This window comes from Coregonus clupeaformis, chromosome 36 (assembly GCF_020615455.1).
Source record: "Coregonus clupeaformis isolate EN_2021a chromosome 36, ASM2061545v1, whole genome shotgun sequence".
NCBI classification, from domain to species: Eukaryota; Metazoa; Chordata; class Actinopteri; order Salmoniformes; family Salmonidae; genus Coregonus; species Coregonus clupeaformis.
The window spans coordinates 21160252-21174186 of NC_059227.1; the positions used below are offsets into that span (position 1 = coordinate 21160252).

General features: G+C 42.9%; 1 protein-coding gene across 1 annotated transcript in view; it reads left to right on the top strand.

Moving 5' to 3' along the window:
* Positions 1–4026: 4026 nt before the first annotated feature.
* The window catches only part of LOC121552509 (sestrin-1), a 91072-nt gene continuing 81163 nt past the window's right edge, over positions 4027–13935 (top strand). Inside the window, exons 1-2 of the mRNA XM_041865464.2 lie at positions 4027–4114; positions 5496–5808. Coding sequence (XP_041721398.1) covers positions 5530–5808 — 279 coding nt within the window. The 5' untranslated portion in view covers positions 4027–4114; positions 5496–5529. The remainder of the gene's footprint in view (positions 4115–5495; positions 5809–13935) is intronic.

Consider the following 13935-nt stretch of genomic DNA (forward strand, 5'->3'; position numbering starts at 1 on the left):
AAAGCACTGGACTGAAGTATTCTTGTCAAATCTGGCTTTAATAGCTGCATTAAAATCTAATATATATATATTTAAAATAAAAGTCTGATGCTGTTATATTAAGAGTGTTTATTAGACAAAAACATACAAATGTCACAATAGTTAAATCATTACAAAATGACTATTTTTTGTGCATTTACAATGTGTATGACAAACAAACATACATAGCAAATACAAATAACAAAAAGTTACTTAAAATTGTTTAAAATACCCTAAAATCATTCTAATGAAATATTTCCAAACGTATCAATTCAAAGCTCACTAGAAAGAAAACTCATATAAATAAATGTTTATTCTTTGAGGTGAAACATTCATTGGTCATAAATATTTGTTTAGAAACCACCTTTGACATTTGGCCACGCGGAAGCTCACATGTAAAAACCACAATGGGGGATCCACAATCCTTTGCTTCTGTGGCTCCCTAAGCTGGTCCCGAAGGACCCCTATGTGTGCAGGCTTTCATCTTCATATCACCCTGGTCTATGAGCATCATGTGTACATAATCAAGTACGGTTTGAGATTAACCTGTACACAGAGGGATCCTCCAGATCCAGCTCTGATACATGTTGATAGCTATGTCTCCCAGTTATACCACAGATTCTCAATTGGATTGAGGTCTGGCCTTTGACTAGGCCATTCCAAGACATTTAAAAGTTTCCCCTTAAGCCACTCGAGTGTTGCTTTAGCAGTATGCTTAGGGTCATTGTCCTGCTGGAAGGTGAACCTCCGTCCCAGTCTCAAATCTCTGAATGACTGATACAGGTTTCCCTCAAGAATTTCCCTGTATTTAGCGCCATCCATCATTCCTTCAATTCTGACCAGTTTCCCTGCCGATGAAAAACATCCCCACAGCATGATGCTGCCACCACCATGCTTCACTGTTGGGATGGTGTTCCCGGGGTGATGAGAGGTATTGGGTTTGTGCCAGACATAGCGTTTTCCTTGATGGCCAAAAAGCTCAATTTTGGTCTCATCTGACCAGAGTACTTTCTTACATACAGTGGGGAGAACAAGTATTTGATACACTTCCGATTTAGCAGGTTTTCCTACTTACAAAGCATCTAGAGGTCTGTAATTTTTATCATAGGTACACTTCAACTGTGAGAGACGGAATCTAAAACAAAAATCCAGAAAATCACATTGTATGATTTTTAAGTAATTCATTTGCATTTTATTGCATGACATAAGTATTTGACACATCAGAAAAGCAGAACTTAATATTTGGTACAGAAACCTTTGTTTGCAATTACAGAGATCATACATTTCCTGTAGGTCTTGACCAGGTTTGCACACACTGCAGCAGGGATTTTGGCCCACTCCTCCATACAGACCTTCTCCAGATCCTTCAGGTTTCGGGGCTGTCGCTGGGCAATACGGACTTTCAGCTCCCTCCAAAGATGTTCTATTGGGTTCAGGTCTGGAGAATGGCTAGGCCACTCCAGGACCTTGAGATGCTTCTTACAGAGCCACTCATTAGTTGCCCTGGCTGTGTGTTTCGGCCACGACCCATCTTCAATGCTCTTACTGAGGGAAGGAGGCTGTTGGCCAAGATCTCGCGATACATGGCCCCATCCATCCTCTCCTCAATACGGTGCAGTCGTCCTGTCCCCTTTGCAGAAAAGCATCCCCAAAGAATGATGTTTCCACCTCCATGCTTCACGGTTGGGATGGTGTTCTTGGGGTTGTACTCATCCTTCTTCTTCCTCCAAACACGGCGAGTGGAGTTTAGACCAAAAAGCTCTATTTTTGTCTCATCAGACCACATGACCTTCTCCCATTCCTCCTCTGGATCATCCAGATGGTCATTGGCAAACTTCAGACGGGCCTGGACATGCGCTGGCTTGAGCAGGGGGACCTTGCGTGCGCTGCAGGATTTTAATCCATGACGGCGTAGAGTGTTACTAATGGTTTTCTTTGAGACTGTGGTCCCAGCTCTCTTCAGGTCATTGACCAGGTCCTGCCGTGTAGTTCTGGGCTGATCCCTCACCTTCCTCATGATCATTGATGCCCCACGAGGTGAGATCTTGCATGGAGCCCCAGACCGAGGGTGATTGACCGTCACCTTGAACTACTTCCATTTTCTAATAATTGCGCCAACAGTTGTTGCCTTCTCACCAAGCTGCTTGCCTATTGTCCTGTAGCCCATCCCAGCCTTGTGCAGGTCTACAATTTTATCCCTGATGTCCTTACACAGCTCTCTGGTATTGGCCATTGTGGAAAGGTTGGAGTCTGTTTGATTGAGTGTGTGGACAGGTGTCTTTTATACAGGTAACGAGTTCAAACAGGTGCAGTTAATACAGGTAATGAGTGGAGAACAGGAGGGCTTCCTAAAGAAAAACTAACAGGTTTGTGAGAGCCGGAATTCTTACTGGTTGGTAGGTGATCAAATACTTATGTCATGCAATAAAATGCAAATTAATTACTTAAAAATCATACAATGTGATTTTCTGGATTTTAGATTCCGTCTCTCAAAGTTGAAGTGTACCTATGATAAAAATTACAGACCTCTACATGCTTTGTAAGTAGGAAAACCTGCAAAATCGGCAGTGTATCAAATACTTGTTCTCCCCACTGTATATAGGGCAGCTGCCTCTAAGGTTCAGGGTTGTATTGATGTGTCGGCTATGTGTGCCGTTTTTTAAATGTATGTAGTTCTGTCCTTGTGTTGTTCTTGTTTATTAATGTTCTGTATTATGTCATGTTTCATGTTTTGTGTGGACCCCAGGAAGAGTAGCTGCTGTTTTCACAACAGCTTATGGGGATCCTAATAAAATTCCAAAAATACCAGCAGCTCCAGCTCTTTCTCTAGGTCCCCCCTGGTCTCACGACGCCTCATCTCATTGATCTGACGCACTAGCTCTTGGTGCTCACTGAAAGACACAGACGGAAATATTAAACACACACAGTAATGAACATGCACACACACAGACATATAGAACACACACACACACAAACACACATTAATGAACACACACACTGAGCTCCATAAAAATCTCAGACAGATAGCCCAGAGCAGGAGCTGGTCCCAGCGGAGCCAGACCTGCACAGGGAGCTCACCCGCTCACACAGCTGAGGCTGGTGGTGCTGAATCATGTGGAGGACGCTCTGCGTGTTAGCTTGCACCGAGTGGCTGGGGATCGTCGACTGAGAAAGGGAGCGAGGGAACGATAGGGAGAGATGTGGAAGTCAGTCACAGAGAGATTCTCTCAACAAACCTAATATTGATATACTTGCAGAGCATGGTAAAATGCAAACGTACTGTTACAGCTACAAAGAGCAGTTTATTTTTGTGGAAAGATGGTGGTGCTGGGGCCTCTTGCCTTCCCAAACACTAATTTTCTGGGGAGGAATAATTCAGACAATGTTATGTAGCACAAAATGACGTCATTAAGTTGTGGTTATTCTTCTTCTTCTTCTTTGGTTTGACCTTGTCGGAGACAATTTGAGAGATTAACTTTCAATCTACTAATATAATATATGATGAATCAAATGGGCTTGGAACAGAGGCATATCTGAAATGTATTAATTTATCAGTCTAACAAGAATCAAAAACACCTTTCTCCTTTGTCTCAGTCTGGATCCATAATTAAATGGAAATTTAGCAAAATATTTGGCCATGTAGAAAATTATGATGAAAATAATATTTTCATACCTTCAGAAAGTTGTGGGCGGGGTGCACTGGCTTACCTGGTTAAATAAAGGTTAAAAAAAAAAAAAACGTATAAAACGTTATTACTATAGATTTCTAATAAACAAGGGGAAGGGAGCCCTCTGCTCACCAACAATCCCTATGTTTGCTGGGAGGTGTAGTTTATTATTCCTCTTCATCCCATTTTTGAATGGGTCCGATTGCTAAAAGCATCAAACTCCCATGTTTCCCCTGCCGTGGTTATGGGCCCGCCTTTCACGATGACTATTGGGCAAAATCTGCATAGATCTGCCTATATTTGGTTACGAGGCAGAGCATTGGACATAAGTCTTGCCAATCAACTGTCAACCCAAGTTGCTGCGCTTTAATAATGAAATCTGCTGTGTCCGACTGCCGCATGATCTGTGGAAAAATAATGTGATTAAAGTAAGTATTTGTGAATGACATCCTTCGTTTGCAAGATGTACTGAAATATGAGGGTACGGTATTTAACTGCTGTTATGCTTAAATATATATTTGTACTCTATCGCTGTTTTGTAACCAGACATTGTTAATAAAAGGCTGGAGACCGAGAGAGCGAGAAAAGATTGAATGGACCATTTGGCTGCTAACCAACTGTAAACCAGATACCACACGTTTATAACTAGCTAATGAGACCACTAAAACAAAGTGCAATGGCTATGTTATGGATACTGTCAGACCAGTGCCAAGCCTGTTGGAAGTACATTGGAAGTATGTTTTTTGTTTTTTTTTGCATGTTGAACAACACATTATAAGCTGTTAACGGACTGCGAAACAGCTAGCTAGTTTTGTACAGCTAGCTTGCTGTTCTCGGCAGCAGTGCTACTGTACAAGCAGGCTTCCTTTGTTGCCAGTAACTTTCTGGTTTACAAACGACTGGCTTTCGCACAGCGTTCTCCGTAACGTTACAGGTTGGAAGGGAAGAAACGTTTTCTGCATTGTCCCTTGATATGCCTGCTTGTTTTTTTTGTTCATTCCCTCTCTACTTTAGTCACACACAGAGAAACATCTTAACAATGCAAACAATGTCATTTTTATTCAGTCAAAATTTGTCAAGAACTTTCATAAATATGTATACTAGCTACTGTCTATTGCATGCATTGGGTGGTAGGCTATAGGTAACATATTTTAGCATCTATGAGTATTTGACAGCAAACGGTTGGCATTTTATGCACTTCCAGTGGTGGAAAAGTATCCAATTGTCATACTTGAGTAAAAGTATAGATGCCTCAATAGAAAGTTACTCAAGTAAAAGTGAAAGTCACCCAGTAAAATACTACTTGAGTAAAAGTATTTGGGTTTTAAATATCCTTAAGTATCAAAAGTAAATGTAATTGCTAAAATATACTTAAGTATCAAGAAGTAAAAGTACATAATTTAAAATTCCTTATATTAAGCAAAGCAGACAGCAACATTTTCTTGTTTTATAAATTTACGGATAGCCAGGGCCACACTCCAACACTCAGACATTATTTACAAAAGATGCATTTGTGTTTAGTGAGTCCGCCAGACCATAGGCAGTAGGGATGACCACGTGTTATCTTGATAAGTGTGTGAATTTCACAATTTTCCTGTCCTGCTAAGCATAAAACATTTAATGAGTACTTTGGGTTGTCAGGGAAAATGTATGGAGTAAAATGTACAATATTTGTTTTAGGAATGTAGTGAAGTAAAAGTTGTCAAAAATATAAATAGTAAAGTACAGATACCCCAAATAACTATTTAAGTAGTACTTTACAGTATTTTTACTTAAGTACTTTACACCACTGTGCACTTCATATTATAGCCTGCCACGAGAAATCAAAGAGAATCCGAATACGATGGACATCCAGGATCAGGATGCCATGGCCAGATGGGACGCGCTTGGCAGCCGCGATGCGAGATCCAGAGATGCTGCAATGGAGCACATCAGCCAGGAGGTGATGCGGAGAGTGGAGAGTATAGGGCCGATACCAGCCGCTGTTCCCTCTCCTCCAGCTACTGCAGGTCACCCCACCAGCGACCTGAACGACATCCTGGCCCGTCTACTCATGCTGTCCAAGCGGTGCCCCTTCGATGATGTCAGGGAGCGTTGCGTTTGGCTGCTACGGAATGTCCAGGTAGGAGAATGCGTGTTGCAAGGTCGACAGATGTGGTGCTGATCTGATGCTGAAGCGGCTGTACCACTACTGTTGACACTGATGCGTTTTTTTCATGGTGTTCTATGTCCCAGTCTGTTTTCTACAGAACATAGTCAAAAACGATGTAAACAGCAAAGCACTAAGGGAAAATGACAATAACCTAACCTCTGATCTTGACCCTATCTCCTGTCTTCTGTCTTAATTATACCGGTCTTGTTTAAAAATGGACCAAAACTACAAATAAAACAGTATCAGTGCATAGGGAAACTTTGCCATGTTAATCATCATAGGGGTGTCTCTGGCTATTATAAATATTGCCAGTTGTTGCATGCATGGGAAAATAGGCTAAACAATGCACTCTATAGAATAGGCCCTAAATTATATGTAATTTAACATGAGTTGGTGTACAGAGCCTGTATCATCTCCAGCTAAAAGCGTCATCAAACAAACAAACCATCAGAACAGCTCATGATGATATGGCTCAGGATGATATTCATTATAGACAAAACCCTGTTAGGTTCCGGAATTACTTCATGTTTGTGTCTTCACTATTATTCTACAATGTAGAAAATAGTAAAAATAAAGGAAAACGCTTGAATGAGTTGGTGTTCTAAAACTTTTGACCGGTAGTGTATGTTTGTAAATGGAGGCTATGTTTTTAACATGGAAATAGCCTCTCTCGTTCAGATACAATCTGCATTTTACAGAATTGCCCTTGACATAAAACAAGCAGTTGTCGTGTGCTATGTTTTCCAAGGAGGCAGCCTTTGAAAATGTAGGACAGTGTTGACAGTTGCTGTGAAAGGAGTGGGCTCATGTTTTTCTGGTGTTGTGTTCTGTACTGGAGACTGCTGGGGGTGAAGGGTTAGGGGAGCATGGGCCAAAATACGCCTGCAGGGTAGTAGGGCTGGGCAGGGGGGTCGAGTTCTACAAGCTGTAGAGCTCGACCCCCCTCCCCCCCTGCCCAGGGGGTTCAGAGAGGTCAACGCTCTGAGGTCAGAACAACTGCCTGGGTAAGCTCAGTAGACATGGTCAACATAAGCAACAGCGGTCAGAAGGTCACCCTGGTCTTATGAGCATTGTGCTTTCATTTTTTTTTTTACATTTTATTTCACCTTTATTTAACCAGGTAAGCCAGTTGAGAACAAGTTCTCATTTACAACTGCGACCTGGCCAAGATAAAGCATAGCAGTGCGATAAAAACAACAACACAGAGTTACATATGGGGTAAAAAAACATAAAGTCAAAAAATACAACAGAAAATATATATACAGTGTGTGCAAATGTAGCAAGTTATGGAGGTAAGGCAATAAATAGGCTATAGTGCAAAATAATTACAATTAGTATTAACACTGGAATGCTAGATGTACAAGAGATTATGTGCAAATAGAGATACTGGGGTGCAAAAGAGCAAAATAAATAACAATATAGGGATGAGGTAGTTGGGTGGGCTAATTTCAGATGGGCTGTGTACAGGTGCAGTGATCGGTAAGGTGCTCTGACAACTGATGCTTAAAGTTAGTGAGGGAGATAAGAGTCTCCAGCTTCAGAGATTTTTGCAATTCGTTCCAGTCATTGGCAGCAGAGAACTGGAAGGAATGGCGGCCAAAGGAGGTGTTGGCTTTGGGAATGACCAGTGAGATATACCTGCTGGAGCGCAGACTACGGGTGGGTGCTGCTATGGTGACCAATGAGCTAAGATAAGGCGGGGATTTGCCTAGCAGTGATTTATAGATGGCCTGGAGCCAGTGGGTTTGACGACCGAACATGTAGTGAGGACCAGCCAACAAGAGCGTACAGGTCACAGTGGTGGGTAGTGTATGGGGCTTTGGAGACAAAACGGATGGCACTGTGATAGACTACATCCAATTTGCTGAGTAGAGTGTTGGAGGCTATTTTGTAAATGACATCGCCGAAGTCAAGGATCGGTAGGATAGTCAGTTTTACGAGGGCATGTTTGGCAGCATGAGTGAAGGAGGCTTTGTTGCGAAATAGGAAGCCGATTCTAGATTTAACTTTGGATTGGAGATTCTTAATGTGAGTCTGGAAGGAGAGTTTACAGTAGTTGTCCACATACTCTAGGTCAGACCCGTCGAGAGTGGTGATTCTAGTCGGGTGGGCGGGTGCCAGCAGCGTTCGATTGAAGAGCATGCATTTCGTTTTACTAGTGTTTAAGAGCAGTTGGAGGCTACTGAAGGAGTGTTGTATGGCATTGAAGCTCGTTTGGAGGTTTGTTAACACAGTGTCCAATGAAGGGCCAGATGTATACAAAATGGTGTCGTCTGCGTAGAGGTGGATCTGAGCGTCACCAGCAGCAAGAGCGACATCATTGATATACACGAAGAAAAGAGTCGGCCCAAGAATTGAACCCTGTGGCACCCCCATAGAGACGGCCATAGGTCCAGACAACAGGCCCTCCGATTTGACACACTGAACTCTATCTGAGAAGTAGTTGGTGAACCAGGCGAGGCAGTCATTTGAGAAACCAAGGCTATTTAGTCTGCCAATAAGAATGCGGTGGTTGACAGAGTCGAAAGCCTTGGCCAGGTCGATGAAGACGGCTGCACAGTACTGTCTATTATCGATAGCGGTTATAATATCGTTGGAGGTTGAGTCGATGCATGTAGGAGCACAGCTTCTTTACAGACACACACACACACACACACACTGAAACAAGACAACAGTAAACATGCCGTCCCCCACAAATAATCGTCCATTCAGTGTAATTTTTATGTCGGATCTCCATGGTAAGATGCATCATTCACCCATGTTTCGTCAAAATCGGGACAGTGGTGTCTGAGATATTGCATGTGACTAACATACGATTTCATCATGGGGGACAATAAATTATCTCATTTGATCCTGTTTTACCATGTTCCTAGTATCATTCTAAACGGACAGATGGGACACATTTTGGATTTGATCAGAAGGAGCCAGACTCATTGACACAAGGTTGTAAAAATGACACGAATTCAAAGTATTCTCTCCTCTATCCTACAATGCTAGTAGGAAAAGCCTTGCCAGCGTCTTAACCGATGCCTTCTAGGCATGAGCAGAGGTTATGCTAGCTGAGGAAGTGTTAAGGCTGTGATGCTTTTAATTTTTTACATATACACTGAACAAAAATATAAATGCAACATGTAAAGAGTTGGTCCCATGTTTCATGAACTGAAATAAAAGATCCCAGAACATTTCCATACTAACATCCCTGTTAGTGAGCATTTATCCTTTGCCAAGATAATCCATCCACCTGACAGGTGTTGCATATATCAAGAAGCTGATTAAACAGCGGTCATTACACAGGTGCACCTTGTGTTGGGGACAGTAAAAGGCCACTCTAAAATGTGCAGTTTTGTCATAAACATAATGGCATAGATGTTTTGTGGGAGCGTACCATTGGCATGCTGACTGCAGGAATGCCCACCAGAGCTGTTGCCAGAGAATTGATTGTTAATTTCTCTACCGTAAGCCTACTATGTCGTTTTTAGAGAATTTGTCAGTAACGGCTTAACAACCGCAGACCACGTGTATGGCGTCGTGTGGACAAGCGGTTTGCTGATGTCAACGTTGTGAACAGAGTGCCCCGTGGTGGTGGGGTTATGGTATGGGCAGGCATGAGCTATGGACAACAAACATAATTGCATTTTATCAATGGCAATTTGAATGCACAGCGATACCGTGATGAGATCATGAGGCCCATTGTCGTGCCATTTCATCCACCGCCATCACCATGTTTCAGCATGATAATGCACATCCCCATGTCGCAAGGATCTGTACACTATTCCTGGAAGCTGAAAATGTCCCAGTTCTTCCATGGCCTGCATACTCACCAGACATGTCACCCATTGAGCATGTTTGGGATGCTCTGGATCGACGTGTACGACAGCGGGTTCCAGTTCGCACCAATATCCAGCAACTTCGCACAGCCATTGAAGAGTGAGAAAACATTCCACAGGCTGCAATCAACAGCCTGATCAACTCTATGCGAAGGAGATGTCGCGCTGCACAAGGCAAATGTAAACTCTTAAATTGTTGCATGTCTCGTTTTTATATTTTTGTTTAGGGTACTTATTTAGCTAATTATGTCTCTTTTTAGTATGGTTTAGCAGCTGCGGTAATAAACACTAGCGTGTGAGGAATTAAGTATAGGTCTATGGCATGGTCTGCTCTGCTCTGCTCTCTCCTGCCTCCTTCCACCCAGGAAAATAACCCCAGTCAGGCCAAGCCTCTCTCTTTTCACATGAAAGACCAAGGAGGCCCTCCAGGCTCACGACCATGACAACTTGTTTGCCCCTTTGTTGTTTTTCATTGTCTTTGTATGCTTTGAAAAGGGGGAAGAGGGAGAATGCTGCTGTGTAGTTTTTAGACAGTACACATGGTACAACAATGACCGCTGCCTTTTTGAGAAGTCCTGATGAGTTTTGCTTGGTGCGACATGGTGAGATTATTTCAGAGAATCGTTATGTTTTTTTTAGTCTACCATCATTCTGGTAGGACGTTTTCTCCTGATCCTTGGTTTGATGTGTGTGTGTGTGTATCCCCCTATATTTGCTTACTGTATCAATGGAGAGAAAAGAGAAGTCTGGGACCCTGGGCAGATCTCCTGGATTATGGGAGATCACTGCTGGCGATTGCTCAAACGAGGTCAGACAAATTACATGGTGGGGGGAGAGAAAGTATTAAGGCAGCAGCGACCTTTGGCACAGTTACCACATCTCTCTGTGTATGGAAAACGTGATAGAGATATAAAGCCCTGGATTTACAGCTGGCTGCCTGGTAGGACTGAGGAGTTTGGGTTGCCTGGCCTGTGGGAGATGGGGCTGTTTCTCAGGATGCCAGCAGACTAAGTGGGTTGGGTCTATGATAGAAATGTCATCAGATCATCTGACAGATGTACTGACAGATGCACTGTACCTGCATGCAGAAAGCTTTTTGTTGTATGCTGAAATGTGTTCATGTTTCATGTTAACCAACCATCTCTCAATAAGTGTGTGTGTGTTTTTCACATCCTATGCTCCCGTCCCATGCCTTAACCTATATTCTGAACACACATAAACTCCAACCACCCAAAGACCGACTCCTCCCGAGTCACACAATGCTCAGTGCAGACTGCAGAGAGGGAGTGGGGAGTGTGGGAAGTGTGGAACTAGGTCAGAGTCAACCCCATTGGAAGCTTTATGGAAATTATAAACACTGTTCTTAGCTACTACATACAAGCACAGGGGTGCACTTTTAGTTTTTTTGCCCTAGCACTACACTGCTGACTCAAATAATTAAAACTTGATGATGATGATTAGTTGATTATTTGAATCAGCTGTGTAGTGCTCGGGCAAAAACCAAAATGTGCAACCCTTGGGGTCCCCAGGACCGAGTTTGGGAAAAGCTGGCTTACTGTAATAATAGACAGGAGTATACTATATGTATTTCTAAATGTAGGGCTGTTTTTATTCCTCTCAGTGGTCAGCCAAAGTGCATTTTATACTGGCGCTGAGGTGGGTGGATGGGGTGTTGCAGAGAGCAGGCAGTTGCCATTGTACCAGAGGCAGGAGGGGCATGATAGGGTGGCCAGTTGGCACCATTACCAAGGGGCTGTGCTTAATTTCTGGCAGAGCTATTCAACAACAAGGGAAAGAGAGGGGGCTAGAAAACGGGAGGGGGGAGGAGGGAGGAGGAGGAGGAGAAGAGTGACAGTGTAAACGGCACACTGACTGTAATGCCTTTCTCTCTGTATTCAGTCAACAACCTCCAGTGGAAAACTACCAGCACCCCACAACTGCTGTGCAGTGCATACCCCTCTCTCACCCACACCCTGAGAAAGAGAGATGGGAGGGGAATAAAAGAAAGATACAGGGAGAGATCGAGGTAGAATGAAAGGCATGGAGAGAGAAAGCTCATTAGGAAAAACACACACACTCACCACCGACCATCCTGCGGAATAAAACTAGTAATTGCAGCTAGGGTGTCCACTCCACACCGTTGTGTGTCAAAGATCAGGTTGCAGCCCATCTGTTGTCAATTAATTTGATTGAATGCATGAATGAACGATCGTATGATCTTAGAGAAGGTAATGCACAATGGATTTAAAAATAACAAATAGATTTCCACTCTTTTACACTACATGGCCAAAGCTCAACGAACATCTCATTCAAAAATCATGGGCATTAATATGGAGTTGGTCCCACCCTTTGCTGCTATAACAGCCTCCACTCTTCTGGGAAGGCTTTCCACTAGATGTTGGAACATTGCTGCGGGGACTTGGTTCCATTCAGCCACGAGCATTAGTGAGGTTGGGCACTGATGTTGGGCAATTAGACCTGGCTCGCAGTCGGCGTTCCAATTCATCCCAAAAGTGTACGATGGTGTTAAGGACAGGGCTCTGTGCAGGAAAGGGCCTTCCCCAAACTGTTGCCACAAAGTTGGAGCACAGAATCGTCTAGAATGTCATTGTATGCTGTAGTGTTAAGATTTCCCTTCACTGGAACTAAGGGGCCTAGCCGAACCATGAAAAACAGCCCCCGACCATTATTCGTCAGCTTTAATATTGCAAGTAGATTGTGGCTTCAGTGAAATTGTCTGCATCATTTCCAATCCCCCATATATATTTTTATAAATATACAGTACCAATCAAAAGTTTGGACACACCTACTCATTCAAGGGTTTTTCTTTATTTGTTAAAAAAAATATTACATTGTAGAATAATATTGAAGACATCAAAATAATGAAATAACACATGGAATCATGTAGTAACCAAAAAAGTGTTAAACAAATCAAAATATATTTTATATTTGCGATTCTTCAAATAGCCACCCTTTGCCTTGATGACAGCTTTGCACACTCTTGTCATTCTCTCAACCAGCTTCACCTGGAATGCTTTTCCAACAGTCTTGAAGGAGTTCCCACATATGCTGAGCACTTGTTGGCTGCTTTTCCTTTACTCTGCCGTCCGACTCATCCCAAACCATCTCAATTGGGTTGAGGTCAGGGGGTTGTGGAGGCCAGGTCCTCTGATGCAGCACTCCATCACTCTCCTTCTTGGTCAAATAGCCCTTGCACAGCCTGGAGGTGTGTTGGGTCATTGTCCTGTTGAAAAACAAATGATAGTCCCACTAAGCCCAAACCAGATGGGATGGTTTATTGCTGCAGAATGCTGTGGTAGCCATGCTGGTTAAGTGTGCCTTGAATTCTAAATAAATCACAGACCGCAGAGCACCCCCACACCATAACACCTCCTCCTCTATGCTTTACGGTGGGAACTACAGATGCTGAGATCATCCGTTCACCCACACCGTGTCTCACAAAGACATGGCGGTTTGAACCAAAGATCTCCAATTTGGACTCCAGACCAAAGGACAAATTTCCACCGGTCTAATGTCCATTACTCGTGTTTCTTGGCCCAAGCAGGTCTCTTCTTCTTATTGGTGTCCTTTAGTAGTGGTTTCATGGCAAAATCAACCACGAAGGCCTGATTCACACAGTCTCCTCTGAACAGTTGATGTTGAGATGTGTCTGTTACTTGAACTCCGTGAAGCATTTATTTGGGCTGCAATTTCTGAGGCTGGTAACTCTAATGAACTTATCCTCTGCAGCAGAGGTAACTCCGGGTCTTCCATTCCTGTGGCGGTCCTCATGAGAGCCAGTTTCATCATAGCGCTTGATGGTTTTTGCGACTGCACTTGAAGCAACTTTCAAAGTTCTTGAAATGTTCAGTATTGACTGACCTTCATGTCTTAAAGTAATGATGGACTGTCGTTTCTCTTTGCTTATTGGAGCTGTTCTTGCCATAATATGGACTTGGTCTTTTACCAAATAGGGCTATCTTCTGTATACCCCCCTACCTTGTCACAACACAATTGATTGGATCAAACGCATTAAGTAGGAAAGAAATTCTACAAATTAAATTTTAACAAGGCACACCAGTTAATTGAAATGCATTCCAGGTGACTACTTCATGAAGTTGGTTGAGAGAATGCTAAGAGTGTGCAAAGCTGTCATTTTTCACTGTATTTCAAATTCCACATTGTTTTCTTTAGACATAACTAAACCACCATAATCTTAAGGCTTATACCACTACCATAATGTGTGTGCAGGATAAACAAGGCTGTTATA